The 27,028-nt window shown below is 39.9% G+C and overlaps 2 protein-coding genes across 13 annotated transcripts in view; one reads left to right on the top strand and one right to left on the bottom strand.

Moving 5' to 3' along the window:
- The window catches only part of GRTP1 (growth hormone regulated TBC protein 1), a 34,397-nt gene extending 27,306 nt beyond the window's left edge, over positions 1–7,091 (top strand). The window contains exons 6-8 of the mRNA XM_015633103.2: positions 4,088–4,260; positions 4,373–4,558; positions 6,598–7,091. Coding sequence (XP_015488589.1) covers positions 4,088–4,260; positions 4,373–4,558; positions 6,598–6,687 — 449 coding nt within the window. The 3' untranslated portion in view covers positions 6,688–7,091. The remainder of the gene's footprint in view (positions 1–4,087; positions 4,261–4,372; positions 4,559–6,597) is intronic.
- A 1,472-nt stretch (positions 7,092–8,563) lies between these two features.
- Positions 8,564–27,028, bottom strand: part of LOC107202655 (cullin-4A) — a 57,710-nt gene continuing 39,245 nt past the window's right edge. For 10 of the 12 annotated variants that reach the window (XM_033512988.1, XM_033512995.1, XM_033512994.1 and 7 more), the window contains 8 exons: positions 18,020–18,135; positions 16,485–16,698; positions 16,219–16,380; positions 13,002–13,219; positions 11,468–11,590; positions 10,517–10,586; positions 10,176–10,346; positions 8,564–9,572 (listed from right to left, as the gene is read on the bottom strand). In XM_033512988.1, coding sequence (XP_033368879.1) covers positions 9,433–9,572; positions 10,176–10,346; positions 10,517–10,586; positions 11,468–11,590; positions 13,002–13,219; positions 16,219–16,380; positions 16,485–16,698; positions 18,020–18,135 — 1,214 coding nt within the window. In that variant the 3' untranslated portion in view covers positions 8,564–9,432. Of the gene's footprint in view, positions 9,573–10,175; positions 10,347–10,516; positions 10,587–11,467; positions 11,591–13,001; positions 13,220–16,218; positions 16,381–16,484; positions 16,699–18,019; positions 18,136–27,028 lie in introns of those variants that run through there. The other 2 variants (XM_033512998.1, XR_004496501.1) reach the window with 2 other exon arrangements.

Genomic DNA, 27,028 nt, shown 5'->3' with positions numbered 1-27,028 from the left:
TCAGTGACTGCATGCCACAGGCACTGCAGCGTTGGTAATGAAAAGCCCTTTGAACAAGGCAAAAAGTCCCTTAATGTGGTCACCTGTGTTATAAAGTAGCTGGCAGCTGGTGAAGCTGGTTTTTCCTGTTTGCTGCTTGACTCCAAAAAGAAGCTGATGATCCCAATCTCTCTCAGCAGAGAGAGCCACAGGGCTACGCTGCTGTTCAGGGTCAGGACTTTGATGAGGAAGGATGGCAGGATGAATTCCATGTGGGATGCTGCCCACATTGCCCTATTATGCTGTCAGGCACTCCTGAACTTAGCAAAGCATCCAAAATCCATAGGCAGATACTTGGAACAACAGACTGGTTAAAGCACATGGGTAAGCAACAGAGGGAAAGCTGAAAGTACAGAAAGCCTTGGATCAGTTTTCAAAAGCACTTGAAAATGCAAAGCTGCTTGATTTTCATCTAGATAATCTTCTGGAATTTAGTAATAAATTAATAATACAATAATAATTTATAATACAGTATTTCACTTGTTGCCTTCCAGAAAATGTGATGAAAAATAAGGTACTGTGTGATCACCTAAAAATTATCAATTCTGTTTGATCGTTTGAAGAAAAAAATGGAAACAACCTGGCTATGTGTGTTTTTCAGGGGAAGGATACTTTGTCAGAGGACATTCCTATAAACCAGCTAGATCAACAGATACACAATATAATTAGACTCTTTTTTTAATTAGTAAGTGGCAGATTGGGAGCAGTTACTGACTCAGGTTTGTTCTGGGTCATCAACTGCTCAGTGTTTTGCCAGATTATTGAGAGGGGAAAAATAATTAAGATGCTAATTAAATGTGGATCATGCAAATCTCAAAATTTCAAATAATTTGTAAGATGTAAGATATGTAAGAAATATAAAGCTAATGTGTTTCAGTGATAGATGAGTAAAAATAATTGACTCTGCTATATTTTGTGGAAAAACAGCTTTATGGTGTGGGAGAGTGGTAGGCATGTATAGACTTGGTTATAAACAAGGATAATTTGACTTCTGGGCAGAGCAGCCAATTATAAAATATTAGGAAAGTAGGGCACACAGTGAAGCATTTGCAACAAGGGAGAGCTGCAGGATTTTTGCTGAGGGGACATTTCCAGAAGGCTTAATGGCTGGGAATCCCTAGTGAATAGGAAGGGAATAGAAGAGCCATGTAGGTTAAATGTTACCAAGCACTGAGTCACTGAACCAAGTTACAAAATCATTTTCCCTAGGGAAACCAGATGTAGACTGTGAAAGGTATTCCTTGTAAGTGATCTGTGGGCAAGTTTTGCACACATATGAGGTTCTCCAGGAATGTTTCTGAAGGATTTGGAAATGTGGCTTTCATAATTTGATGAGCTAATTTTATTTACGTACATTTATGTATAAAATATATATATATACAGGAAAAATAAATAGAAAATTATAATTGCATATTAATTATGTGTAATAATTATAATTAATACCCACATTAACTATAATTAACATATAATGATTGCATAAATAATTGCATATTGTATATATAAAGCATATAATAATTACATAAAAATGTCTGGAGTGCAGATTCTTTTAACCTAACTTCTGTTGTGAACTGCTAGCAGCTAATATCCTGAAAACCCCTGCTACTGAGTTATTGGCATTTGCATAAATCGTTAATCACTCCTCCCACTCGTTCTGCAGCAGCGCTGGGCTGAGCATTGCAGTGCTGTGTACCAGGGCACATGGGAGCTGCTCCTGCTCCACGAGGAACAGCAGGGGGCTGCCCCAGATAGATGAATAGTTTCTTTTTTCCTTTTTGTCCAGCAGTACAATCTAACAGACTTGAATGAAATTTTAATTTACACCAAAGCTTCCTGGCTGCTTCAGTAATTTGTGGAGTGACATATCAATGTCACTTGTCTGTTAACTTTTTGCTTCCCAGCTCTCAAAGAGCTGGGTAGGCGTCCAGTTGTGTTCTTGAGACCCTGACATTTACTTTGCTGTACAAATTAAAAATAGCAGCTGCTGTTGATTTCAGCATATCAGATGATTGCAGAGAGCAGAGCGAGTGGGCTGCTGTCCTTCCTCCTGAGGACATTTGCCGGTGGTAACTTGAAGAAGTTTTCAGTACGCATGTGTTTCAGGAACACATATAAAGAGGAAAAAATGGTCTGTGGATGTATGAGAGCAGAAGGAATGATAGGAAGGAGAAAAGGCTTGTTCTGTTGTTATTTGAGAAATGATTAGATTTCACTTGTATTAAATCAGCATTTTTAAAAATATATACTCAGCTAATTAATGTTACTATTGCTGCATTCCAGCTCAAAAATGAGCATAGCACTAATGCAACATATGCAGAAAGAGAGGGGTTTGTGTTAGCTCTGAGGTCACGGTGTGTTTTTAATACACTTTTCCTCAGGATTTGTGTTTTAACTGTTGGAACTTTCTCTACAAGCCATTGAAAGGCAGATGGTTAAAGAATATATATGAGTGGCAGTGACTTACAGGTCTGTAGAGGAGTTTTAGACCTCACTCTTCAAGGGAACAAAGTATCCCAGACAGAAAGCTAGGTTCCTAAAGATTGATTGTGATGCTCTGTAGTACCAATAAAAACTCCTGTAGATGTTCCAGAGTTCTGACAGAACTAATGTAGAACAAATAGCTAATGGAACGGAAAGTCTTCAGGAAAACCACTGGCACAGGAAAAAGTGGAATATTAAACTACTCTTGTGAAATTACAGAAATTTAAGTGGTTATACATGTACTGCATAGTTTGGGCATATTTTTAAACTTACCTGTGGCACTGGAAGTTTTTATTAGAATTATTTCAGGCAAATAGACTTTGCTCTGATTCCTTCACCTTTTATATGAACTATTGGCCTAAGCTGTGTGTGTCTGGGAACATTGGCAGAAACCAGTTAAGACAGAGAAACCTGAATTGAAGCTTTCCAGAATCAGTGAAGGAAAGAAAGGCCTAGAAAGGCACTTGTATTACCACTAGTTTATCTTCATAAAAAAAACAAACAAAAACCATAGGTCTTGTCAGCAAAGCACTTGTGAACGATCAAAAGTTGCTTCCCAGGACCAGAGTGGCCAAGTCCAGCTTAAATGTTTCTGTCAACACATAAACCCAAAATACAAATTTCTTAAACATCAGTGTAATTCTTGTGTCATACTGGGACATGAATACTTATGAATTGAAACACCATCTTTTTCTTCCTTTAAATATACCCAAAGCTACTTGTTTATAGAGCTGAGACACTCATTACTCAGCCTGCACCTTGGTAATGGAAATGCTTACCCTGACAAACAGGCTGTGGACTGACAGCCAGAGTGCTTGTTGTTCTTAATTGTGAATTTACCAGTTACTGCAGTGACCAGAAGTGCAGGAATGTAGGTCTTATTTCAGTCCCTGTCTTGCAGGTAAATTATGTAGGAAGAGATGTTGCCTGAGGGATCTGTCATTCACTTCCTTTCAGAATTATTCTATGAGAAGTGGGATTTTCTTGGTTCAGAGAAGAGTGGAAAACTCCTGCCTTAATGGCTAGGTCACACCTTAGAAGATGGGGAGTATCTGGCCTCCAGCACCCCTGTACAACTGATGCTCTGGGGAATTTGCATTTCCAGTTTGACTGGACCTGGTCTAAAGGCTACAGGGTATTGTGGTGGTTATATTGAACTCCCCTGTCTAGGGGTTGTGCAGCCCCCACACACAGGAAGGAGGTGGTGGTTATATTGAACTGCTTAAATATTAGTAACACTTTTTTAGTTTAAGCAAGCAGTTAAAAAACACGTAGACAGTCCTCCCTTGGGAAGGAAGAATGAAGTGCCAAAAAACATCAGAGAGAAATACTCTGAAAGATACTTCAGTAGGCATGAATGAAGTGTTTGTGCAGAGGGATCAGCCTTGGCTGAAAGAGCAGCACTCTATGACCACAGTGCAGAGATCTTAGTGCTGTGGGTTGATTTCCTTCACCTGGGGATTCCTAGGCTCAGTATGCCTTTGTACATTCAGCTGCAGAGGCCATTCTCTTCAATTTCATGGAAAGATCATGTGCACAGATTCCCGAGTTTTGATTTCTTCTCTTTAAGATTATTACAGTCCTGCAATGTTGGGCCTGAAAACTGATCAGGAAGTCCTTGGAGAACTTGTGAAAATGAAAGTTCCAGCTGTGGCAGAGCTGATGGAAAGACACGGAGTCATGTGGACCCTAGTGGTGTCACGCTGGTTTATATGCTTGTTCATTGACATTCTTCCAGTGGAGGTAATTGGTAACATAAACTTCTTACTACACCCCTAATTATTTCATTTGTACTGCCTTATAATAATTGCTTACTGGAAATCAAGGTTAATGTGAATTCTCTTCTTTCCTGCAGACTGTGCTCCGAATATGGGATTGTTTATTCTATGAAGGGTCAAAAATCATCTTCCGGGTGGCCTTAACATTGATTAAGCAAAACCAAGCTTTTATTTTGGAAGCCACGAATTTCCCTGACATTTGTGATAAATTTAAGCAGATCACCAAAGGAACATTGGTAACAGAGTGTCACAGCTTCATGCAGGTAAATTCTCTGCAGCTTTTAGTCATTCCAAATGAAAACCAAGACTGACTTAGATATGTTTTTCACTGAGCAAAAGATGGATACAGTTAGGAGAACATAGCTGCTAGGATTGCTTTTAAAAAACCTTTATAATAAATACATTAATATATCAAATAATTTATATTTAATAATTATCACTTAATATATTTAATAGTTACTATCTAATTCCATATATAGCAATCCATCCACATTATCTGTCATAGGGGGAATTTTTTTTTTTCCTTTTTACCAGTTAAGGCAGGAAGTCTGATGAGAAAATAGTGCATTTTTCCAGTGAACTACGGATATTGATCCTATGCTTTTTCAGATGAATTGTAAATATGGTAGTGTTGAACAAGCATGAAGTGAATTTTAAGCTTGCAGTGATAAATGTCTGTAGTGCCTGAACACACAGCAGTCTGTTTAGAACAAGATAGTAGCAGCAGTTCTCATTTCCAGACAAAAATCCATGAAGTTGAATGTCCAAGTGCTATGACAGTCTGCAATCTAAGAATTATTGTTTCAAATTATTAACACAGTGGGTGCCACATCAGTATAAAACATTAGATTCAGGGCTTATGGAAACATAAAAGCTGGTATCTCCAACAAAACAAGTAACAGGAGCACATCTGTCATAAATCACTTGGTCAACTCCACTATCATTATTTGCCCAGTGTGCACAAAACCATTTCCTGGACGGTGATGTTTGCCCCCCAAAGTGTTTCATGCTCCTGGCACATCTCTGTGCATAGGTCAGTCACAGGAGGATGTCATTTATACTAACTTTCATTATTCATATAGAAGAAAAATGAGCTTAACTTACTGACACTTTTAAGTCTTTTAATTAAAGGAACAAGAAAAAAATCACAGGTACAGCTTTCATTTAGAAAGGAGATGTATGAGAGGTTTTTCCATTGCATAAACAGTTTAGAATAAGAATTTTATTAAATGTTAACTGCCTTAAGAACACCTGTTCAGAGGCTGATGCTAACACTTGTCCTTGAAGGACTTCCCTCTCCCCTTTTTAAAGTGTTAAATTTTACACCAGCTATTTTTAGAAAATCACCCATCTTTTTTCTTTTAGTTACTCAGTTTCAGTTTTGAAGGCAGTTAGATGAAGAATTTAGGTTAGGTTCTTCTGTAACTTTGAAACGTGTACTTTTGTACTTGGGTGTTTGTTGGCTTGGGTTTTTTTTTCAGCAGTACATGTATTAGTACCAGTAGAGGTGTCTTTATGCCTTCTCCCTCAGAAGAGAACCTTAGTTTTTAGTTTGAACACTTCTCCACCAGAAATGTGTTCTGAACTGGTTCAATTAGTCTCATCTCTAGAGCTGTCATTTAACAGCTCCAGAGAACTGAGGTGCCCTTAACTGTAGCTTAAAGTGCATAAACCTGTAGCTTTGCTTCGCAGTTTTGTTCACTCAGAAGTTCTGGGTGAAGTAGTGGAAACAACTGTTTATTGTTCTTGAACAACAAGTGAAAACAAAAGAAGAAAAGTAATTGAAGATGGTGTGATGGAATTCAGAACACATCAAGTTCTTACATCCATATCCATGACTCCCCTGGAAAGCCTGGTAGAGAAGAGGAGCAAAAGCTAGTGTCATGAGGGATTAAAACTGATTTTCTGCAGTAGGAAGACACTGGTTTCACCTCTGCCAGCATTGCACAACAAGTGCACCGGTGTTTTGTCACATTACCCAGGACAGTTTAATATGTTCTAAATATGCCACTTTTCACCACCTGCCATCTAAAATAATCTCAACTGGACACACATTCAAACCAGATTTTCTGTTGCTGCTTTTGCATCATTTACTGCACTTGTTATGAGCTGCAGGTTTAGTGTCTGTTTACAGCTCAGTAGATGAAGATGTTACCCTGTTAAAGGAAAGCCAAAGAGCACTGAGCAATTTTACAGTATGGACATCAAGCAGGGATTTCACATCTCAGAGAATTATGTGAGAATCCTAGCATGCTGTCCAAGGCCAGCATTTTAACTAAGAATTTTCTTCTTTTGCCCTCAGAAAATATTCACCGATCCTGGAAGCTTATCCATGGCAACAATCAACAAACTCCGAGAGACTTGCAGGGAGAAGTTGCTTTCTCAGGGATAACGTGCCAGATGTAATCAGGTGGTCAGCTACTACAGCAATTGACACATTCCTCTATTTGCACTGATTAAAGCACACTTTAAGCTTTCCATTAATTAATTGACACTTGACCAATTTTTTCCTGCCTTTCAAGTGTGTTAACACTTTGTACTGTATGTCAGATTTGATAACTGGAACTGGTGGTTCTGTTACTGTTTGTTGGTGGTGTGTTGTTTTTATTTTTTAAGGATTATGGTATCTTCAGACTAGAATGTGATCAATGTCAGGACCCTCCTTAAAAAAAAAATAGTCCCAGGGAATTTTGTAATATTAAAAGCAAACAGATGTATAAAATTATGTATTGCTGTGTTAATTGTGACACTGTTACCATTTGTACAAAATAAATTAATTTAAATTGTCAGAACCTGTTTCTTGGTGTAGAGAGTAAAATATGTGATCTGAGTCCCCACTGCCAGCCAGTGGCTGGAATACAAGCATCTTTTTCCTCACTGCTCTCACTTCAGGAACTCAAATACAGCAAAGTGCAGGGCAAGAGAACAGTCAGTGATCTTCACTAACACTTGGTTTATGCTGTGTGAGATAGAGCAGCTGTAGTGCAATTCTCCAACACCTGTCCCTAAAAATTTGAGGAGAAACATTTGTAAAGATATCCACCCACAGCCTTCTTTGACAGGGGAAGACACTGGGTAGTTCCTAAGTCTGTACTGGCACCGGGTCACTACCAGCCCTGCTGGGGCTAGAGGTCTGGGAATTGCTTTCTTGTCCAAACAGAGCCCTCTCGTGGCCAAATCCTCTCCTTCCAGCTGGGGAAAGGCAAAAAGAAAACTGGAGCACTTTCTGGGGTTTTATGGTCCCTGTGCAACAAACTACTGTGGAACACCTCACATTTTAACAGCACAATCCTTTTCAGACTTTACTCCACGCTCTCTTCATTCCCTGTGAAGCATGGCTTCCCTCTATTCTGCAAATTGAGATTTTTTTTTTCATTCTGTAGTAGGGGTGAAAAAAGAAAATCACCTTTTTCAGAGCAAGCAGAGGAGTGCTCTTCTAGACAACTAAAGACTGTTATTGTCTAACAATTCTCACTACCACTAGCCACTGTCAACAATGATTCTGAGCTATCCTATCCTTAATGGTACCAGACACACACCTTTTTCCTCAAGTACTGAATTATAAGAACAGTAGAAATAACATACTCCTAGTATGTCAGCAGGTACTAGGGAACACTATTCACTACTAGCAAAATTGATAGCTTCAACATCACAGGACACTGGTCCAAAGTACAGCAGCCTTACTGCCCTGCATTAGGCTCTCTAGGTCAGAAGTGTTCTGTGCAGTGTTCTGGTGTGCCCCAGTTCCTGCCCTGTGGAGCTGGTGCTGTTAACACCAAAGCCTTGCTGCAGAAGGGAGTCAGGGAAGCTTTAAACACCAAGGTTCACTTCCAGCATATAACAAGGCACACAGCCCTCAGCAGAGGTGTGTTTCCCACTTTGTGCTAAGAGGCCAACTTCAGAATCAAACATGAAATGTCATTTACAGAGTCTTTAGACTAAGAACCTCAGCAGCATTGTCAGAAAGTGAGGCTTAGCCAGGCACACGGGTGTACCGACATGTTGCAGGAAGTGGCAGTCTGAAGAGTTAACTTCTCCAGCTCTCAGGTAACCACCAACCCACAGCTTTCTTTGTTTCCAAACAAAAAGTGCAACTCGAACCCGATTCAAACACACACACACTGTGTGTCACAAAGAAAAAACTTAAGCACTTGTTTAACTCCACACTAAAGATTGCTTGAAGCTTCCCAAATATCACCAAACCATGACTTCAGCCCTCAATAAATGGTCAACAAATGGTTTTAAGAGTGATCAGCAATACTAAGAAATACAGAAAAAAAAGTGTCTTTATTAGCATTGTTACAGGCAATGCATACATAAGAACTGATCCTTAAAGTGTACAACCCCCCAGCCAAGTTTAAAGCAATAGAATCAGCAGATTGAGATCTATATTGTACACACATGTGCAGTAACAGGATCTCTCTGAACCTTCCAACAGAATAGACTGAAATCACTTTACAAAAAAAAGTAAATAAAAATAACACCCATTTTAAAAAAGTACCAGCTCCTAACGAGCTGGCATAGCATCAAAAATATCAAACAGGGGAGTTGTCCAATCATAAAGAGTTCCTGTAAGGTTTGAGTATTGCGTCATTCACACCCTGCATGTGCCAGGAATTGAGTTTAAAGCTTAGTAAAAAATACACACCTAAGAGACAAGGTGAAGTTCAGATTTTAGATTTCAATTTTGTCAGTTGTCACTAATTTTTTCAAATACATCGTCAGTATACTTAACATCATTGCTCAGTGGCAGCGGTGCAAATAATGAACCTTTTCCCTTTGTTAAGAGTTCTGAAATTGAGTCAGAATTAGCAACATCCCTCTCTGGAACCTGCAGCTGACATGATCTTATGCCAATTCAAAAAAAGCACCCTTAAAAACTTTTAGCTTGTTTCTAAGTGGGTAAATATTAAAACTAGTTAGCAAAATTAAACACCAGAATCTTCAGAAGTTATTTTTGTGCATAGTTAAATGCTGCAAGATGATTTCACATTTAATAAAGCAGACTTTAAAGAAGCAATTTGCAAGAAAAGATGTTACCTTACAATATCAACCAGTTCAGGGGAAATGCAGGGGGATTTTTCCCCCCAGCTTCTTGCAATTGCTTTTCATCTACGCTGGATTTTAGTGCAAGTAACTAAATTGTTTGATATCCAGCGTGGCTCCTCTTCCTGCCAATCAGGTAAGCAATCAAGACAATTAGAACAAGACCAGCAAGGGCTGCTCCAACTATTATAGGGATCAGCATGTTATTTTCATCCAGTTGACATTCTTCCACTGAAGAGAGAGAAGAAGATCCATGTTAGGTACCAGTACACCAACAGATGGCTACATCCAGAACTTCAGCATTCTGCTCTCAGCAGGTAGATAAAACTGGCTCAGCTAGCTTGCCAACAATGAAAAGGAAGCCAAGTCCACTATGATTATTCAAGATGAAGTCTACCAGCTGTATACACAATATGGAGATAATACTGATTGTTTCCTCCTCAAGAGCTGTTAGTTACACACAAATTTAGCCATCATAAACATCCATGTGACCCTTTCCACAATCATTTTGCTTTCATCATAGTCACAAGGGTCAGGTTTTCCCCTTTCACACAACTGTCTGCACACAGTTTGGAGGGAAAGGTAGCAGCCCTCCTTAACTCTTCTCTGGACCGTCAGGAACAAGTCCAAGTTGTTTCAAAGCTTTTTACATACTTCTCACACTAGCCTCAACTCAGACATCTTAATCAGCCCCCACATCATCTGTAGTGGGGCATGCAGAGACTAAGCATAGCACCCTCAAGCTGACATCTGACTACAGAATGTTATGTTTATATCAAAGTATACTTAACAAATCTTGGATTTAACAGGGGCTGCCAAATGCAAGCCTCTTACCTGGCCCAAATTTGTCTCCATCAATCTTGAAAATCTGGATCTGAACATTAAATACATTGACAAAGGCTTGGTCCGTGACCTGCAGATTCTCCTCAGAACTGCACTTGTAGGAGTTCCCTACTGAAGCTCTCAGCTCACTCATGTTGTTTTTTGATGCTTTAAATTCTGGATCTGTGTAAGAGAAAGTCTTATTATACTAATCTGAAGAGCAGGACCTGTAAGCTCCTAAATCTGCAATTTGATACATTCATTCCCAACATTTCTCATATATTACTTAATGCAGGCCACCCTTAATATTTACAGAAGAAATCACAGAGAGTAAATTTCTTAGAAGTCCTTACTTTTTGCTTCAGGAGACAGGATCGTGCTTACATTCACACCTTGCAGGAAGAATTTTTCAGCACTTGAGTTCTTTAAAAAAAAAACAAAACCAACAAATCAGTAGCTGATGATGTACAACACAAGCTGTTCAGGTGCCATTTTGCATGCATTTTGCTTGAGAAAGGTTTTTAAAATGTAGACCACAAATGCGATTAGCATCCATAGGAGGTGTTTAGTTGGACTTTAGGAGAGAAAAGCAACATAAAGTATGCACCTTAAGGAAGAATATTTTGTGAGAGGGCAAAGAGACAGAAAAGAGACTTTGTTACCCCCAAATTGTTGACTTCCACACTGCAGGCATAGGCCCACTCATTTATTAAGCAGCCTACTTGCAGTGAACTAGGTACCCCACAGAGCTGCAGTCATTTAATAGCAACAGCTCAAGGTGATCAGCATTAAAAGCACCATGAAGCTGTGACAAACAGTGGATTCAGTCCTTGAAGGTATGCAGCTTCTATACAGCACCTGTGGCAGGGCTGTGGGAAACAGGATTCCCAGCCATTATAGGAGACCAGAACACAAGCACACTTGGCCTTTGGGCAGTACACAGAATATTAATGAGGACTAAATCCAGCTCCAGGCTTAAAATTAGATGAGATGCCTGCTTGTCACAGGCTGCTCCCAGTTTCAGCAAGAAGCCTTAAACAGTAAACAACATAATCTTCAAGGAAGTTCCCACTCCAAACAAAATACTTTTCTGTGTACAAATATGTATGTGTGCATATACACATAAACATATTCTTTTCACACAGTGGCTACCAAGCATAAAAAACAAAATAAATCCTAGTATTAAAATCAAAGGAACTAGTTACTCCCCTTCCTGTAGCTTTTTTCCTCTTGCACTTGCCCCAGCTAGTTTTCCCCTATGGGAAGTCCTGCAGACCCTACATACTTGGTGCAGAGATTCTTACCAATGCAAACTGGAAGATAACATTGGTTTTCTCAAAAGTCAGGTTCAACAAGGCAGATGTATTGTCGCATCTCCCAGAAGAAGTTGTATTACGTGGTATGAAATTCAGCAAATCCAAACCCATCTGAGAGAGAAGAGGAGCAATGATGACACTTGAAGACCCTGAGCACATCACCTTACAGTCAGCTGAGGTGTAGCTGGCTTGTGTCTCATGCCTACAGTGTGGTGTTTTCTCTATGTTCCAGACACCAGGGCAGATCCAGGCACAAATTTCAGACCTGTGCAGGCTGCACCTGCGTGACCAGGCTAACAGACAACTAAGGGCACATCTAACAAAGCTCTCTGCAGCTCTTACTGGCTGCAGCCAAGAACCCACTGCTTTCTCCACACAAACTGCATTGGTCCTTGCAGCAGAATGAAAAACATCAAGAACCATCGAACTACACAGAAGGCAAGATGCTATAAAATACTGCTTTGACATAAAGTAGAAGCAATTAAGGGACCACCTGTCAGCAGAATCATCTTGTGTATCATTTCAGTTCAAAATGTTTTAGTTTTGTCCATGGTTCATGATTCTATACCATCTTGCATCTGCAGAAGGCTGTGGGTTAGAAACCCTTTCAGTAGCCGTTAGCTGAGCCTTATGTGACCAGAAAACCTATCTGCCACCTTCTCACTGGTCATTACACTAGAAATCAGCTGTTCCACTAGAGGCAGAACACCATAATCAGGTAATTTCACACAATTAAGGTGGCTAAAACACAGTTACCATCATAACAAGCTATTGTACAGTCACACACTAGCTATAAGGGCTCATGATTTTGCCTTTCAGTTATCAACATCATAAATAAACGCAGTAGTTCCTTTTGCAACACCACTGTTTCCTACTGGAGGCATTCAACAGTGCCTTTGGGTTTGTCTATAGGGCTGGCACAGGCTCTGCACTAACAGTGGAGGGAAAGAACCTGTAGCAGGGCTGGAACTTACAAAAACCTTGTATTTTTCTTTTTTTAAACTATTAAAATCAGCTCTTAAGGAGCTTTTAAGGATCAAAGTCAAATCAAGATGTCTTCAGTGCTGGCTGGAAGGTAATTAAGTCACAAGCCTGTCCAGTTTTACAGTAGGAATTTTCTCTTCTACTGGTCATTCACTCTATGCCTGCAGCCCAATTTCTGTATTTTATTTAACATTTTAAAAATCTTGTTTCAATTGCAACTTTGATAACAGGATTCCCCATCTCATACCTTGCTAATTTTTACTACTCCTCTTAAATGACCATATATACACTTTGTGGAGTCAACAGACAAGTTTTATACCGCTTTCAGTGAATGGAAAAATCCTTAAGAACCACTTTCAGTACAAGTGTTTGAAATGTCACTAGTCTAGACCAGGTTAAGCAACTCAAATAGAGAATAATGATGGATGAACATTAACAGCTGGGCTTTTTAAAGAAAAAGGTTAGCTTACAATAATTTACCAAGTCTTCCCCACAGAAGAAATTTGAAGGCTTTAAAGAAGCAAAAATCAAAATGTACCTTTTCATCTTTTTTTTGATAGGTGATATTAAGCTGTAAGCCCATGTAGGCAAGTACACAGGTTCCATTTGGACCAGTCACATTGTATTTACCAACTGCAGGATTTGAGGGTGATGATGTTGGTGTTGGGTTAGTCGTTGGAACCTGGCTAGTGGTCCGTTTAGGAGTTGTTGGCACTACAGTAGTAGTGGAGACCTTATCTTCAGCACATTCTGTCTCTGCAGAGAAAACAAAACAGTCACTACCAAACAAAATGAAGCTGTGGGATGAACTATATTTTTAATCATTGAGGGAAAGGAAGACACAATTTCAAGTAGCTTTTTTCCTAATAAAAGATAATAAATGCTCAGAAACACAATGGCAAAGCATTACCTAAACTCTTGTTGCAAAGTTTCAGACCCTTTTAAAGCCTGGCACATGAAAAACCTCTGCTGGTAATTTACTGAAGTTCATGGTGACCACATCCACTTTCACTCATGACCATAATTTTGCTTTGCCATGGGGTCAGGATAAATCTGACAGGGCCAGTGTTCCTGCTGTCTGTTCACAGCCAGGCTGGGATCTTTATAACTCTCTCTGGGCACTCATGTAGGAAAAGCAGAGGAACAGTTCTCCTGCCCACTGTTCAAAGTAGTCTCTCAGGAGATGTGCTCTCCTTTCTCTCACTCTCATTATTCTGGCAATACCCAGAGCAGCCTTCAGATACTGTTGTGGCTCTTCTTGTCCTTAACAAGGGGATTCTGCTGTATTGTCTCACACCCATCCTCCCTTCAGCCCTGAACGAGGAGCCACCTTCCACAGGGTTAACAAGGCTGTGAAGGTGTGCAAGTTCACCTCTTTACATCCAGTCCAGCAGCAACTTCAAAGGAACAGCAACTCTGATTTATTTGCCAGAGTGCTTGGAAACATGTGGCAGCAAGATCTAAACTTGATCTGGGAGCCAGAAAGATTCCTGCACTGAACATCTAAGCCAAAACCAAAGGTCATAACAAAGACATTACTAAAGTAGAGGCTTCCATGTTCCAAGCCAAGGTCATCTCCATATGCCAGGGAAAACAACTTGCAACTTTTTAAGGACAACAGCAACTGCAGCAACAATCAACTCTGATTCAAAGGGCCTACTTCTAAAATTCAATGCATACATATTTGCAGATATATGACATCTAATAAATAGCCTTAAACAGCAGCTTAACTTTTGATTATGGCTCAGAGAAAGGAACTCTAATCACACCATCTGAAGTCACACACACTGCAACATAGCATGCTTTCCTATTTCTACTCCACTGCTACAAAGTCCAAGAGGAGAATGAAGGTGGATGAAGAAGGAGTGATCCCGTACTTTTTAGACTGATAATGGACTGATCCCAAAATGCAATTATTTCCTAACAAAGCAAAAAGCAGCTTTCTGGGTACTTCAATGGAGACTTACCCTTTATCTGCAAGACCTCAACACATAGAGGCTCTTATTAAAGTTGGCAAAGATGGAAACAACCAAATCACACTGACTGGAAGTTTAGCCTAGTTGGAGTTTTAATACATTATTTTTACTGAACTGGTTTAGAGCAGTTTCTGGTAGCATTTCAGAATAGATCAAAAGATGAGACAAATTCTTACGTCTTTTCTTGACAGTTACAGGAAAGAAGCTGGCAAAACTACCAACAGCGAGAAAATGGAAGTCTCCCTTTCAGAGCTGCAGATAACCACTATCATCCCCCTCAGTCAATAACTTCTGGTACACTGACAGAAGTCTCAATCTCTGGTTATGCCACTAACAGAAGTCACAATCACTAGTTATGTAGATGCACTCAATATTGACCCTTCTTCCCTTCAGTGAGCCTTGTACAGACCACTGGCAGAAATAGCCTTTCATTAAAGATTTACAGAGAAAAAAAACATTAAGGAAAAAGTCCAGATCAAAAGTTTATCAACAACTACCTGCCTAGGGGACAGGGGAAGGCTCAAGCCTACAAGAAGGGAATCAGAGGACTATATAAGAGCAGATCTTAAGGTCTCAAAAAGGAAAGTATTACACAGTAGGCAGATTTTATTGATATTTTGTAAAAGTTAAAAATCAGCTTCTTCCAGTATCATGTCTTATGTTTGAGTCTGCTGATAAATGATCACTTATCATACTCACCTGGTAAAACAATTAGATCAAAGTTTCATAATTAAAAAAAGATACAGTTCTGAAGACTGCAGTAATAGAAATCAGGGTTTGGTGGGGGTTTTTTAAGCGTAAATGTAGGTAAGCATCTCTACTGCAAACCAGTTCATTGAATGGAAAAGTTTGAACAAGGGAATGATGCATTCAGATCTGCCAGTCATGTGAAGCAGCCATAAGAGAAGTCAATGCCACCATTATCATGCATCAGGCAAGGTATTTTTCAGAAAAGGGACAAGGTAGAGATACTCCAGTAGAAGGCACTTGTTCATTGTATCCATTAAAAATTAGGCTACCCTAATTTTTAATATTTATTTCATTTAACAGCTAAAGAAAAGTTCTACATTTCCCAGGGAAGATGAAGACTCTAAAAGTAAGGCAAAGACTTATCACCCCTGAAGATAGATCCTGGTGATCAGTTTATACAGCACTTTTGTGTTTGATGACTGCTGCCACAAAACCAAAGGACCTGAACCATTTTACACCATTAAATAATTGGCCTTTAATAATCTGAAGTAAAATTTCACACTGCTTTTCAATACAAGCAATCAGAATAAAAATATGACTTAGTGATTGTGTCTGAATGAGAAAAAAACTGTTACAGCTGACATAAAACCTCCTGTAGGAAGATGTACATTTCTGCTCTCTTCAGACCAATTCTCTATTGTCTGCCATTATTCCACTAATTTTACCCAGAGCACGCAGTAACTAGTTCAAATTACTTTGGTAAGGCCATAATGCTTGGAAATTATCAGATACTTCTGAACTAGGATTTTGGCCATGTGCCCACTCAACCTACTGCAGCATGTGTTTAACATGCACACGCATGAAGAGCACAGCACAACACCCACGGGAACCTAGGGCACTATCCCCTGGCCACAGATTCTGACATCCTACAGAGAAATCCTGGGGCAAGTCCATTCATTTCCGAAGATGCTGTTATCAGTGTTTCAGATCCAGCTTGTACCCACCTTAAATATGATTAATCAGGACTTAAACAACTTATAACTGGAAATATTAGCTCATCAAGTACATTTTCTGTTACAAGATACTTACTGTTCACACTGAAAGTGCCATTTGTGAGATAGGCTTCCAAAGTGACATTGCTGAAAGTAACATTCACATTCTTCATATTGATGTGCTTGGAGTTGATGCATCTGTATTTTGTGCCCATATGTGCCTGAATAATACTTTTTTGTGATACAGTCTTCACTTCTCCTGTAAAAAGAGACACTGCCTTAGTAAGTACCAGTATTTAAAGAAAGGACTCAGTACTACATCTGGAAAGGTTTCACAATAACAACAGGAAGTTTTCATTTTACCTGTAGTTGAATTTGGGAATAAAGTTGCATCTGACAGATTATAGTGGAAAACTAACTCTTCAACTTGATACTTGTCTGCAGATTCTGAGAAATTCAGGGTTAATGAATGCCCTGCTCCAAAATCCAATACCAGAACTGGATGAGATGCGTTATCTTTACCACATGAGCTCTGTGAGTCTACTGAAGCGTTTTGTGGAAGAAAGAAGTGTACAAACTGTGGGGTACAAAATAAAACACATGTAAGCTTTTCCTCACAGCTTTCTGGATATCCTATGAAACTGTTATAAACATACAGCAGACAATAATATATACTATAAGATGTCTACTTATATACCAGTATGTAGCAAGCAGCATGTTACTGGCATTCAAGTTTGAGAATCTTGCTCTGTGAAATCACAGGGTACAAACCAGTACACACCCACAGCACCTCTTAGACTTTTTTTACTCCTAAACCAGCAATATGAATTTGCCAGTAATTCTGTACCACGAGAATCAAATCTGGTAAACTCTGGACATGTGAAAAATAGGAGAATTTAAGCTTTACTTCTTGTAGTACAACTGACCAAGAACAAAAGTGGATGGTACATCCTACATATCTTGGCTGTAATACTTTGAGTTTATTACACTTTGTGAAGAAATGTGATATCTGAAGATAAATACAACATTTACTGGGAACTTCTGAGCTTACTGCTTACAAGAAGAAACAGACAAAAGTATGTTATGAAAGAAGTCAGTTCTGAATTCAAACACATATACTAGTATCAGCAGGATTTCAGACCAACACTGAAAACATGGATTATACAATATAAGGCTCAACTCAAATCACACATAGCAAATGCACCACTGGTAAAATAGTAGGATTTTTTTAACCTTGTATTACAGTGATGGCTAGGAAAAAAAAATCTACTTCAACAACACAAAACTGCAATAAGACTATAAATAATCCTCTACTCCTATTCAGTAGTGAAGATACAAAAAAACCCACCAAAATTTATTTGTTACAGCAAATTCTTAATTTTCCATTAACAAGCTTTTGCTGTTAATATGGAACAATTTGTATGCATTGCACTAGTCTGCAGATACACTGAAATCTAGAGGTTTTTTACGTAAGGTCACAGATTTCCAGAGTTTAAAAAGTTTAAAAGCTACGTGCCAACAGCCATTTCAGTTCAGATTTAGTCCATGTGCAAGTGACCAAGTTACCAAAAGAGAACTCGTAGTATTTTTGCCTTTACAGTTCCAGTGAAAGCCATTTTAGTTATCAACAGGACAGGTGTGGAATTTCAGTCACTAAAGTAATTTCACATGTTTTGTTTGTGATTGTTTCAGACAGCCTCAATCTCACCGTTTAATCAGAAGAAGCATCTGTAATAAAGAAAAGCTGATGCAACCTGACTGGGAGAGTAAAAATCCTTCTTGAAGCAGTTTTTCATGCAGATACTTGAGGAAAATTTAAATACTGCACATGTGCAAAGATACCACATATTTTATAAATACTAGTAAATGACAAGCAGTAAGATACTCACTGCCCTTACCTCTTTTTGCCCGTTGTTTTTGTATTCCACTGAGAAGGCTACTGTCAAATCAGCAATTATGCAGACCTTACCACTTGAATCTTTCACTTCAAATGAAGAGGAAGCCTGTAAAAAGCCTGATAAAAATAAAAAGTGGTTAACTTGGTGTCACATAAATCTGCATTTTTAATCCCAAAGAGACAAATATGTACCACTGCACATTTTGGGAGTACAACTTAAGCATCTATTGAGTTTGGAAACTTGAGCATTAGCAGTCTCTAGATTAGCTTTGATGTCACTAACAAACAGAAGACAAATTAAACACCTCTTTTATAAAAATGCAAAGCCACCCAAACCAAAACTGTTGACACGCTGGGTCCTAAGAGGTAAGAAAAACATGCAACAAATGCCAGTCATAGTGTTCAAGGCAGCTTCAGACCTGACTCAGCTTATCTGAACCTGCATGCCTCCAGCACTCTGCCTTCCCCCCACAGCACATCACACAGCCTTCACTCCCACTGTACCAGGACACTCAGCTGCACATGCACTGAATGCAGCATTTAGAAAGCCTGGATTGACTGCAGATGTTTTGAAGGCACTGCCAAAAATAGCATGATAGAGCATGCTACCCTTGCCAGGAGAACTTCTCTTTAGCGTCCTCACACGCTCCACACTTTTAGAGGAGGAGGAGGCCGAGACCTTGACACAGACTGAGGTTATGTTTTCCTGACTGGTTTAAGCTGAACTCAGACTGAGCTGCTGAGAAAAGCAGAGAAAAGCTTTTCTGCCCCCTGTTCCATTCCAGCCTCTATGCCCATAGCATGCTGAGTACAACTGCCCAAAGTACCAACTTAACAGTGCAAGAACACACAGCAAGGGGAGCACACAATCGTCCATTCTGATGGCAGCATGGACTGGCACCAGTGTCACACCAGTCACAGTGTCCACTGCCAACAAAGCTTCACACTGTGGCAGGCTGGAAACAGCTGGAAAGCTGGTTATCTCCTACTTCATTTGTGGCAAGGGATACTCCTGCACCTGACCAGTTTCTTATTTTATTTTTCAGATCCTCAATTTGTCACCACCACCACCCCCCAAGTGAACCTCACTGCAAAAAGCCTGCATCATTTTCATGCAAGCACTTTAACAGTTTGCATTTGCAACAACTTCAGTCTTGCAGAAAACCTGATAAAGAAACAGCTGTAAGACATAAGCCATTATCACAAGCAAATAAGCTTTAAGGAGTCAAACATGCTAATCCATTCAACTGTTGATAATAGCAAAGAGATCCAGATGAGGGATTATCCATTAGCTAGCTTCCCTCTCTGAGAAGTTTTCAAAAAACATATCTTAAAACTTTTCATTGCAAAACTACGGTGTGTACAATTATTAGGAAAAATTGGACTTTTGTCAGCTGGACTTCAGTAGAAGGCACATCAGTTGCAGGAACACATTGGAAACTATTTCTCTGGCACCCAGCAAGCATTTTCCCTTGTTGCCTTCCCCTTAGCAACATCACATCCTCTCCCAGCACCAGAGAGGGCAAAGCTGAAAATGGAATTCATTCAACTTTACCCAGTTTTTGGAGAGTCTGGACTTGAAATCAGATATAGACAGAAGAAACAAAATGCTTAAGAACAAATAGTGTAGAAAACTTATTTCAAACAAAAACTGTCCTACCTTTGCCTTATGTCCAGCATAAAATGTTCATTAAGGACCACATATTCACAAAGAAATTTTATTTATTGCAATTCAAAGCAGTATCAGAAACATGTTCGTCCACATGGAAGTTTCAATTTGCAAAGTTTCCTTCCATTTTACGTTTACATCTGGAACTTGTTTACATTTACTGCAAGCACTAGTTTTCTCCAAAGCAAGCTGCTTACACTTTCCTGAAGATTTCTAGCACAGCATAGAAAAGTGTAGAGGCAGGGAATAAGAATCCATTGCTCCTTGAACAAACACTATGACTGAAAAATGTGGTAGAATGAAAACCTTCAGTCTGCATGCAGACTCCCTTGTTTGATAGCTATTAAGATCTCAGCAATTTTAGGGCTAAAAATAATTAAGTAACAGAGTAGAGAATGAAAGAAAAATAATTTTTAAAAGAAATGCAGGGGAAAGAAAAGACTGAAAAACAATTAAAAAAATGTTGCTGACCTAAATGAAAACATGACAGACCTGTCCATTACAAATGATTCAGAGAACAACGGACAATGCAGAGATACCAGAAAGCACCAAATGGAAGACAAATTCTGGTAATAAAGAGCTGATAAGTCACCCTCAGCAAGTTTAAGTAATAAAGAACAAGGGACATGAATAAACATTAAATAGTAATACTTGCATAACTACTATATTTTTGTAAGGTTAAAGTCACATAATTACACGACTCCTGACTTCATCAGTGTGGAATAACTGCTATAAAACCCCAATCCTTCTTAAGAAATATTCAGCAGCTGCTGGATTTGCAGTTTCAGTGATGAGACAGACACATCCAGCACAAGACAGTGAGCTGTCCTCGATGGAGTGGTGAGAGCTGTTTCACTGCAAGTAAGGCAACACTCACAGGGATGGTGATCAGAGGGAACTGAGCTGCAGCATCATCTGCTCCCAAGGTCTTGAAAGAATGCAGATGATACCGAGTGAAACGTACGGGACACAGGAGCAAAGAAAAATTAGGAAAAAAACACTGATGAATAAATCAAGACACTGAAGGAAAGAAGGTCATGCCTACTCTCTGCTCCAGCCAGTTTAAGACAGAGGAACAGCTTGCTGTGTCTCACAGGAAAGCAGCTGTTGAGCTCTGTGAAGGCAGTTTCAGTGTCAAGTAGTGATTAATGCATGAATCATCACCAACCCACAAACACTACAACACTACAGTCAAAATGTCAAGACTACAGAAAAGCAAACTGATGTTGAATCAATCCATTCTGGGAATATTTCTAATAATGTTACATAATGTATTGCTTAATTCTATCAGGGCATATCTACAAGTTGAGAATATTGTTTGTAGATCTCATAACAATATCATTCTTTGCAGTTATACACAAAAGCTGATACAATCTCCAGATTCTTAACTTTAAGCTTTAAATGTTTCTCTTAATAAACTGCAGAGCCCTCTATGACAACTATCTGTGGCACAGCAAGTGCAGTACTTCAGATTTAAATGAAGCGGTCCAAGACCTTTCAATAGCAATGAGTAAGTTTTGTTAGGCTCATTACTCAGCTGGCTGGAAACACTACATTATGGATATCTAGTAAAGGAATTACGAAAATGTACTTACATCAAAGAAATTTCACTTGTTTCAGATGCTTCCTTTGTATTCCAGTAAGTTCCAAAAAGACAGCTTATTTATTCTAGCTGCATCTTTCCAATTGAAAATCATAAGGCACTCTCTCCCTTTATACCTAATTTCTGCAATTACAGTCTCATGCAAGAAAACACTTTAACTATTAAAGCAACAACTAGAGATGTTGCTTGAATTAAATCCAGCATCCTTCTTTATCTAACATACCTACCTCAAAAAACCCCAAAGTATATTAACAGTCTGAGATAAAATAAGTAAGTCAAACAAAACAAATACTTCCTTGATTGTCTAACAATTTATCTTAAAGAAATCCACCTCATAAAGTTGTTTGTTTAATCTGGAAACTACAAAGTTAATAAAACAATCTAGCATATGCTTTCAGGTTTCAACTTTGTTATAACTGAAATCCTGTTAGTCAAACACAGCTACTCCTGATTTACTCTCCCATATAATGGAAACCTACCAAGGGAGAGAGATGAATGGTTGTAGTGCACTAGAAAACCAAGCATATTTAATGGCAATGGAGTACACCATCTGCTTGCAAAAAGGACTTCAGTTACTATAGTTAATGATTTACTTTGTCTCCAATTTCTATTAGAAACATGGAACACTGACAATAAGGAAACACAAAAGCTACTTCTTTGTAAACTGGAGATATATAGTCACATTTCCAGCATAAGTAAAAAATTCTTTAGCATTTTTCTCCCTCTTGGAATAAAGGTTAGCAAGCCATTCAAATACACCTGGGCACATATCCCATATCAGTACTTTAAGCCACACAGATCTCCAGTGGATGAGACTGCTTGCAGTTACATTAACTGCCTATGCTGTTCAGGAGGAAAACCATGGCTGCAGCACAGCGCAGCTGCCAGCTCCCAGGATATTGGGATGGGGTTCGGAGTATCCCACAGCCTGGTCACACTCACAGACTCTCCTCAGCTCCAGCCCACCCTGGAATTACTGTGCAGAGCACTCTGGGGTAAGGGATGCCAGCCCTTAATCATTCTGTAGCTAAGCTGCAGCACTGATGCGTTGCCCTGCACCTTTGCCCAGGTGTTCTGATGACAAACACAGCGAACACTGATACCTGTGGGGCATTAATCCACAGAGATAAGAAATGCTGGTTATTATCTAAAGGTTTATTTTCTATTGTACATGTCAACAAAACTGCCCAGTAATTTACTCATTCTGATGGTTCAGAATGATCCTGTCATCTCAGTGCCATTTTGTGACCAATGGTAACCTTAGTCACCACTTTAAACTCCTAAATCTGTGCCAGAGAACAGAATGGAAAAATCCCTGAGGAGTTATGCTCTCCTACAGTGCTCTGTCCTCTAACGTATACACCACTCCCTGAGGGACACCAGGTCCAAGTCCTTTATCAGAAGACCAAGATCACTTCCTTAGGATTCAGAACCACCTTGAGATAATACAAAAAGACAGGAACAACTGAAAGCAGGAAAATCCCTTGACAGGCTTGACATACAAAACACTTTGCAAGAGGCAAGATGGTCTCCATGAAATGATGAGTTATACTTGCCTTTCACGAACAGACACGAGACTGAAAAGCCAAGGGTGGACTCACTTGAATACACACACAGTGGTGGGAAAAGGGAGAACAGAGTTTAAGTTGCATCAGGGGGTAAGAGAACTAGCTGTACTTGTGCAGGTGCAGCATCTGATTATATCAAGTTCCTGATCCAGCCCAGAATATGCATCCTTGCCAACCAAGAGACAAATTCATGCAATCTCCGATTATAGTTTTGGTATTATTGACTTCAATTAAGGCAGTAAACATTTTTTTTTTTCAATTCAAGTTTACAGATGAATAACTTCTGTCTTTATAATTATAAACAATTTATACAAACACAAAAGCATTAGAAAGGAAAGGCTACCTAACAGCCATACACTTGCCATTTGACCAGAGAATTGCACAACTGCATCAAGTTTTGTCACATGAAACTTCTTTATGGCTTTCTATCTAGAGGAAGGAAGTCTTGAGATAGCTCTACATCAAATAATTGCATGAGTGCACTAGGAGAGCTAAACTCCCCTGGCCAGACCCTTTTCAGCATTCACACAAGTCCATTTTGCACTGGCTCTGGTTAGTGCTGCTGTATCACACCACACAACTAACACACATTCTTCAAGGCAGCTGCCGCCCCCAAACAATGTTTTGAAGAAAGGAGCACTGTGTGACAAATTAAAGAGAAGGCTTCCCCAGGGGAGAGGGAATGTTGGAAATAAGGCAATAAACTAACTGCCTGAGTAAAACCACTCTCCTAGTCCTACAGAGTAGATCTTAACCCTGTCAAGGAAAGTAAAAATACTCCACACGATATGTTCCCATATCGTGTGGAGTGAGTTCTTGTTAAGGAAACAGATGCCATCAGAAGTTTAATGCAAGAAAACCAAAATATATTAAGTGTGAATTACTGTACTCAAGGGTGAACACCAAAGAGGGAACAAGTATCCACTGTGGAGAGCTGAAGCACATTTAAACTCTGTACTCCTAATGCCAGGGTGCACCTAAGACTGTCACATTTGGAATTAACAGTAGAAAAAGTAGTACTGATAGTGGTGCTGTCAAGGGACAGAGAAGGTTAAGAAACTATTATACTAAGACTGAAAGGGACACCAGTCCATCTTTAAGTCAGATTGTGTAATCCTGATTTACCAAAACATAAGGCACATTTAAAAGTATGTAATATAGACTCAATATAATGCAAGGGAGTGTCCAAATAGGTGTCATAATTCCCACCACTCACATGCCCAAAAATGTCTTCTGCCAAGCTTAAGAGAGCACATACCAAGAAATCCATTTCAGCGCCAAGCTCTCTCAAGGAATTTCCAAATAATGGCTGACTTGGGAGCAAAGACAAACTGTTGAAGCTGCAACAAGCAAAAGCGAGATGTGCCTTTTGCTACAAATAAGCTTTTATCTTTGAGGCCTACAAAGGCTTATCAGAGATAACAACAGCAGTTAATGTTGCAACAGAGTATCAATCTTTTCTTTGAGTCAGGTTCCTCTATACTTAGAGGCAATTCTTCACTTTGTCATCTCCTACTGATTAGAAAACATCCTAATCTCTACAGAGCAACCCAGAAGCAGGTTACACCAAAAATAAAACTCCTTGGTCAGCCTGAACAGAAACCTTGGAAACGGATCTCAAAAGCGGCCTGTCAGGGAATCTGCGGAGTTCTCAGCAAGTAAGAAGTTACTTCACGAGTCAGAAAAGCTGCTGAAGTCAAAGCCAAGTAACCTATCACATGATGACTGGCACACTAATTCAGATCCTTAGAGACTGTGTCAACACCCTTCAAGCAGCTATCAAGCAAACACTATGTCAAGGGCAGCATTTACTAAAACAATGTTTCTAAAGTTGCTCAATGTTCAAGCAGTTAGATTTTGCGAAAATCAAGTTATACTGGTCTCAGTTCCAAACACCCGATTATGCCAAACCTGAAAAAAATAATTCAGCACCAGATTGCTCACTGACTGTAATTCATTATCAAGTTTCTCTCAACTATCTCTACATTGGTAGCAAGGTTTAAAATTCTATTTTGGACTAGAGTTGTGCAATAGAAACATGTGGATTATACGTCAGTGACTCTGAAATGACATCATGCTACCTTGAAAAAAAGAATTTTCTCTTTTGCAAATCTCAAACACTTCACCGCTTATTCACTACAGAGAATCCCTGTCTGATTCTAATCTTAAATTTTCAGGAAAGTGTTCTCTGATGTGTGTTTCAGTAATGAAAAAATGTACGGGTGCTCTAGATCTCAGAGAGCACAAGCAGCTCTGTTGGGTTTGGCACACAACCCAACTGACTCATCGTGCTCAACAACAGACAAGCACCATCTTACTTAGTATTTCAAAAAGCAGCAGCTAAGTTCAGGGTAGGTACTTCCATTTCCCATAGCCCCTTTCCCTGCATGTACCATATACTACCTAAATGCTCTCTTAATTCCATATGTATGTTTGATGTTAATGAGGAAATTAATTACAAAATGCTCAAGGCTGACACCTGAAACATTCAGCTTAGTGCTTGCTGCTCAATCAAAACAGAAAACTGAAACAGTACGTGAGGTATGATGAGATATTCAGGTAGAAAAAAAAAAATCTGTCCCAAAGTCAAGGCATCACCAAACAAGTTTTCACATCTGCCCCACCCATGCTAATCGTGCAGTCTCCTGTGATCACGACCTTATCCTAATCAGTGTTCACTCAGATAACTAAAAGGCTGTAAATGAGCTAAAATATCTGAATACTTCAGCTCATATATTATCTCTTCTTCTTCTCCCCTCACCTACAACCCAAACCCCACACTCTAGCAAGAAAGGGGTCTCTACTTGCACCACAAAATCTTCCCCTAAGATTATAGTCTAAGGTTACGCAGAAACACCCAGCTACTAAGGTACAAGATACTGGTACAAAGTCCCGACTATCAGTAAATAGTTACTGTGGTAAAATAAACTATTCTGTTGCCTCAGCTGCAGGAACCTAACACATTTTACATGCCAGAAAGTGACAAAGATAATGCACCGAATGATGTTTGTAACTGCCAGTTAAGCAGAGGAAGACTACTGCAGTGGCCAAAAGTGTCAAAATTGTGATACCATATAAAAATCACAAAAGCTGATTTGAAAGCAAACTATAAAGCAATTCTTTAGATTCATATAAGCCACAACTATCTCAAACAAACGATTCAAGTAATTCCCACTCTAACACCAGTTCAACGACAGTTCAGCTGGCAGCCCTAAAAAGCAAGTCAAGGAGCACTGTGAATCACTGTGCTCACTACACTGGTTCATGAGGGCTGGATGTCTGAACTGCTCAGTGCCCTTTGTGAGTGGCATCTTTTGGGCTCTCTGAATTTGAACTATGGTCAACGGTAATAACGATATTTATTACCAAAGAGATGTTACAGGAGTCGCAAAGACTGTCCTATCTCAAAAATGATGGCAGATAAGCATTCTCAACTGCTACTGTATTTGGGAAATATTTTGGCCAGTTGCTGAACAAGTTTCCTTTGCTGCCAAAGCCACATCTCAAAAACCTGACAGCGTTGTGTGATGTGGCTTTCAAGACAAGAAACCAAAAGCAAGGTAGTTATCAGTAAACACGCATGACACACTTCCTCGTTAAACAGCCTTGCTGCCCTAACAAACCTTCTCATCAAGGCACTGAAATCTCTCTATTCCAGACACGTTTCATATTTTACTCAAGATAGGGCAAGAAAAAAAACGTGAAGCAACGGAGCACTTCATGCCCTATAGAAAAGCGCTGTTTCCTAGCAATGACATCAGTAGCTCCCGCGCCTCGTGCTCCAGGCTCGTTTCCAGGTTCTTCCCGGAGCGTTGTCCCTACATCCAAGGCAGGTGCTCAGAGCGGCGTTCCCGGGCTCTACCGCGGCTCAGCGCGCCGAGCGCGGCAGCCGCCGCCTCCCGTCCATCATTTGCCCTCGTACCTCGGAGGCCCTCAGAGGCTCCGGGGCGCCACAGGGGCCCGGCGCGGGGAGGGAGAGGGATCCCCCAGGAACCCTGAGCCCCCGTGGGTCAGTCAGCACCCGGGAACGCCGACAGCAGGCCACAGCGGGCAGGCGGGAGCAGGCGGGAGCGGACGGGAGGGCGGGCGGGTCTCCAGTTACAGGTGCCGCGTCCAGCGCCGCCGGCCCCGGGGCCACCTCAGGCCGCTGCGACGCCCCCCCGCCACCCC

The sequence above is a fragment of the Parus major genome, chromosome 1, assembly GCF_001522545.3.
Source record: "Parus major isolate Abel chromosome 1, Parus_major1.1, whole genome shotgun sequence".
NCBI lineage: Eukaryota > Metazoa > Chordata > Aves > Passeriformes > Paridae > Parus > Parus major.
The sequence above is the reverse complement of the archived record's forward strand: the minus strand, read 5'-3'. Positions and strand labels throughout refer to the sequence as shown.